General features: G+C 65.8%; 1 protein-coding gene across 1 annotated transcript in view; it reads right to left on the reverse strand.

Moving 5' to 3' along the window:
- Nucleotides 1–4292: 4292 nt before the first annotated feature.
- BRAT1 (BRCA1 associated ATM activator 1) overlaps nt 4293–4450 on the reverse strand; it is a 28978-nt gene continuing 28820 nt past the window's right edge. Inside the window, exon 6 of the mRNA XM_006765490.2 lies at nt 4293–4448. Within this exon, the coding sequence (XP_006765553.1) occupies nt 4293–4448 (156 nt within the window). The remainder of the gene's footprint in view (nt 4449–4450) is intronic.

Here is a 4450-nt window from a genome sequence, read left to right on the forward strand (position 1 = left end):
GGGAGCTGGCTGCGGCTCCCACCTGGGGCCTCCTTCCTGCTCAGACTGGCCAGGTGCTTCCCTAAGAAAGACCCAGAGCTCAGGGTCGGTGCCAACCAGGCTGCTCAGCAGCCCCCAGGCCAGCGGGGCCTCCTGGGCCACAGCAGGGCATCGCCCGGTGGGCACCTCTAGACTCGGGGCTGATGGTGGCCAACGCCCAGGGACGGATGGAGACAGGCCTGCTCAGGGCAGAGTGTCTGCAGGAGAGATGCCATCCTCCCCGGGGAGGGGTTCCAGCAGCCACGCGGCCCGTTGGGTCTGCAGAGCCGCTGCGTGGCCGTGCTGGCCCTTCTGTGTGCCTTGTGCCCGGAGCGCAGCGCGGTGGCCGCTCCTTTGAACTCGGTGGCTGTCATTGGACGCGGAGCTGTAACATTAGCCGGGTGGCTAGGCCGGTGTGTGCTGATTGTTTTCTTTAAGCCCTTTTGGAGATTTACTTCCTCCCAGGAAAGGCTGAATCAGATGTCCCATGGCCCGTATTAGCAAGGCCACTTCCCTCCTCCCTGCGCCACGCTCCCCTACCTCGGCCCCGCAGCGAGGCTAACTTCACTGTCCTGTCTGTTGGGACTTAAATGGGGTGGGGCGGGGCTTAAATGGGGTGGGGTGGGGCGAGGTTTGGGGTAGGGGCTTGGGGCTTAAGTGGGGTGTGCGGGGCTTGGATGGGTGGGCTAGGGCGTGGGTTGGGGCGGGCATGGGTGAGGTTGGACGGGAGGAAGGATCGGAATGGTTCTCCAGTCTCATCTGTAGTGACTGGCCCTGGGGAGAAAGGGAGACTGAGGGGCCAGGAATCGGGGAGTCAGGGCTGCGCGGAGAGGGTGTGTCCCCGAGACGGGGCCTGGGTGCTCCTGGCCCTTCATCAGGACGCAGCTGGGCGTGTGTCCCAGCCCTCGGGCTGGCCGCATCCCACACGAGAGCAGCCGTGGGCACTGGCGTGACCCTCTCGCCCGGGCCGAGCTGGCAGCGTGGGGACCTGTGCCCTGAGCGTCACCCTTATCCGCTCACAAACCTCCGCTTCTCAATGCTCCTTTAGAAGGTCCTTCCTGGGTCCACCGACGTCCGGGAGGCTCTGCGGCCAGTGGCTTCTCCTTCCCACTGGACGATGCTTGTTGGGTCACAGTTGAGAGCCGAAGGCCAGGGGCACAGAGAGACAGACAGACAGACGCGCTGGGAAAGTGGCATCGCCTCCGTGGCGGTGCGTGTGCGGGACCCGCGCCCCCTCCCTCCGCTGCCTGACGTGCTCGGGTCGTCCATGCTGCCAGCGTGTGAGATGCCCCGTGTGAGATGCCCCGTGTGAGGGACGGGACTCCTTTAGAACAGGGTCCTCATTCAGAACCCCACTGCTCAGCGCTGCCTTCACTTCTCAGTCCACAGCGGGGACCTGTGCGGGGGCGGGTGTGCGGGTCCCTGTCTGCCTCCCTCGCTGTCCTTGCCCGGCCACGTGGGAGCAGGCCTGTGGCCCCCAGAAAGGGGGTCAGCTCTGGCTGCTGGGGACACCTCTCCTCTCTCAGAAAGAGGCGGTGGCCACAGCAAAACCCTAAGCCTAAGCCAAGTTTTCATTCAAATGCCCTGCTGACCTCGCCCGGTTCCAGCGAGCGGCCTTCTGCAGAAGGAAAGGAGAAGCAGTCAGATTAGGTCGCAGGGGCCGTGGCCCCTCCAGCAGCGGACCGGAAGGGGCGGGTTCTCCCAAATGTTTCCCATCTCCCCTGCGCTGGGCGCACCTCATCCTCCGTGGGCCCGGGTGGGTCTTACTCGACGTGGACCTGCCTCCCGCAGCCCGTCTGGAAAACCAGCACCCGGGAGGAAGCCCGCCTCCTGGGGGCGGGCCCTGCGGCCAGGCTCCGCCCCGCCACGGGCTCCAGGCTGTGGGTGGTCCAGGGGGTTGGCAGCACTGAGATTTTACAATTTACTGGGATATGACGCCCCTGCGGTGCCCCACGCCGCCGGCAGAGGGCAGCACGGCCTCGCGGGCTGGAGGACCGAGCGCCTGCCTGTGGGCCTGTGGGGGCTGCCCTCCCTGGGGGGCGGAGGTGGGGGTGCCGTGGGCCACGCAGAGCAGAGCTGAACCTGGCCCCTGTGGACAGACGGACAGACAGCCGCCTCTCGTCCCTCCTCCTCCCCACGCTGCCTGCCCCAGGCTCCAGGCTCAGGCTGCAGGAAGCCGTGGGCGGCTGGACACTCCGCCCGGGCTCGGCCACAGCGCAGTCCGCTCACAACGCCCCCTCCCCGCCTGGGCGCCGCCACGGGCGCGGCTCACCTTGTCCCTCTCTGAGCTGGAAGCCCAGGAGAGCTGCAGCTTCCGCAGGGCCTCGTCCAGGCCGAGTGCCCCCCGCAGGACGCAGCCAGGGGCAGCGCCTCAGGCCCAGCAGGTGGCCGCGTCCAGGGCACGTGACCTGAGGGGCAGCCCACTGCTGTCCTTGCAGCCTGGACTCCTGCTGTCCAGCGCAGCCCCCGGGACCCTGAGCGCCCTGGGTGAGGCCGGATGGCCAGGATGTGGTCTGAGTGACCACAGGGTGTCAGGGGCACAGAAGTCGGCCAGACCTGCCCAAGTGGGGGTGTACGGAAGGCCCCCCACCTTAAACTGGACACCGAAGGGCTGTGCTCTGAGGGGGGGAAGGGGTCAGAGTTCAGCCCGCTGCACAGCCGGGAGCATGTCCCAGAGGCAGGAAGCCCCGGCCCCGCGGAGGGCACGGGGGGCACCGTGAGGGGCTGTGCAGCTCGGCAGCAGGTGGTCCAACTGCTCACCCTCCCACCTTGGCCTCTGCACCCGTCATCGCCCCGGGTGTGCCACGTGACCCGAGCCTGAGCCGGGACTGTCGGTGGCGGCTGTGACCACGGGAGGTTGAGCCGGCCTGGCCTGCCTGAGCTAAACCAACTTGGTCAGGACAGGAATCGACTGACAGGTCGCTGGATTCCTCATTTTGTCCGGAGTTGACGTCTGTGTTCGTGAGAGAGGGAGGCCTCCCTCCCTTTCTTGGACCGACTCTGTCTGGACTTGGTGAGGGCGATGCTGGCTTCGGCGAGTGCGTCGGGAAACCGCCCAGTTCTACCTCCAGAAGCAACTGCAGAGCATGGGTGACCGCAGCCGTCTGGTGGAATTCCCCAGGGAACCATCTCGGCCGGCGGCTCTGATTTGAAATGTTATTAATCCCGTCCCGTTAGCAGCAACAGGTCTGTTAAACCATCTCCTTCTGTGTGGGTCTCGGCCGACTGTCCGTTCATCTTGGTCATCAACATTCACTCCCCTCCCCGTCCGCGGGCGGGTGCCGGCCCCTCCCATTTCCCACCCCGGTGATGCCTGCCGGCTCCTTCTCGGTGTGGCTAGAGGCTTACCAATGCCTCGATCTGCTGGGTGAAGAACCAAGCTTGTGGTTTAGATAGGCTCTCTATTGGTTTCCTGTTTCCAGTTTGACTTCTGCTCTTTTATTATTTCTTTTCCTCTACTCACTCTGGGTTTAATTTGGTCGTTTCCCGGTGTTCCGAAGGTGGAAGGTCACCGATCTGTGGATGTCCCCAGTGTGAGCACGCGAGGCTCCGAGCCCCCACGCACCCTCCTGCTGCGCCCCCGTTACGGTGTTTCCTCCGGGTCCAGTCATCTCCGAGTGTCTCCGGACCCTTCTCCCTGATCGTGCCTGAGCACTGGGCGCTCACGCTGGGAGGGAAGGGCAGCCGGGCCTGCCCGGTTCCGAAAGGCACCTGCTTGGCCAGCCTGGACCTCAGCTCCCCAGACGTGACCACGGCAGCGCCACCTGCCCCGGGGGGGTGGGGGGGTGTGAGCTGAGTCACGACACGCTCAGGGCGGTCCTGAGGGTTGAGGCTGAAGCCCGGCCGTGGTTGGACCGGGGCCACTATCATGAGGACCCAGGGCCCAACACCAGGCCCTGTCCAGGCCGAGCTGCATGCTCTGACCCTTGGTTATCCCAGAGGCCCAGGGGCCCAAGGGCAGGCCCGCAGGCCGGAGGGAGGAGGCTGCCACAGGAGGTCCCTCCTCGTCCCTCCTCCAAGCCTCACCTGGCCAGCATCTTAGACACGGCACTGACTCAGTGGCCTGCCACCGGTACTGATTTTTAGTAGAAAATAAGCCACTTTAATAACAGTTCCAAACACATGACTGGCCCGCTGGTCTTCCCAGGCCTGGCTCCCGAGGGTCCCTGTGCAGCCGGCCGAGCTGGGCCCGGGCCTGAGGGAGGGACAAGGCCCCGCAGCGGAGGGACAGGGCAGGGAGGTCGCTGGGGGGCAGGGAGGTCGCTGCGGGCGGCTCAGTAGCAGTCGGCCTCATTGTCGCCCAGGATGCCCACGGTGGCCAGCATATCCTGCAGGAGCGACTGGGGGTTCCTCTCCACGTGGTCACTGCTCTCGGCCAGTGCCCCCCGGAGGCTCTCCAGGTCCATGGACCGCAGCACGGCCAGCACAGCCT

Source organism: Myotis davidii, unplaced genomic scaffold (assembly GCF_000327345.1).
Source record: "Myotis davidii unplaced genomic scaffold, ASM32734v1 scaffold399, whole genome shotgun sequence".
Taxonomy (NCBI): Eukaryota; Metazoa; Chordata; class Mammalia; order Chiroptera; family Vespertilionidae; genus Myotis; species Myotis davidii.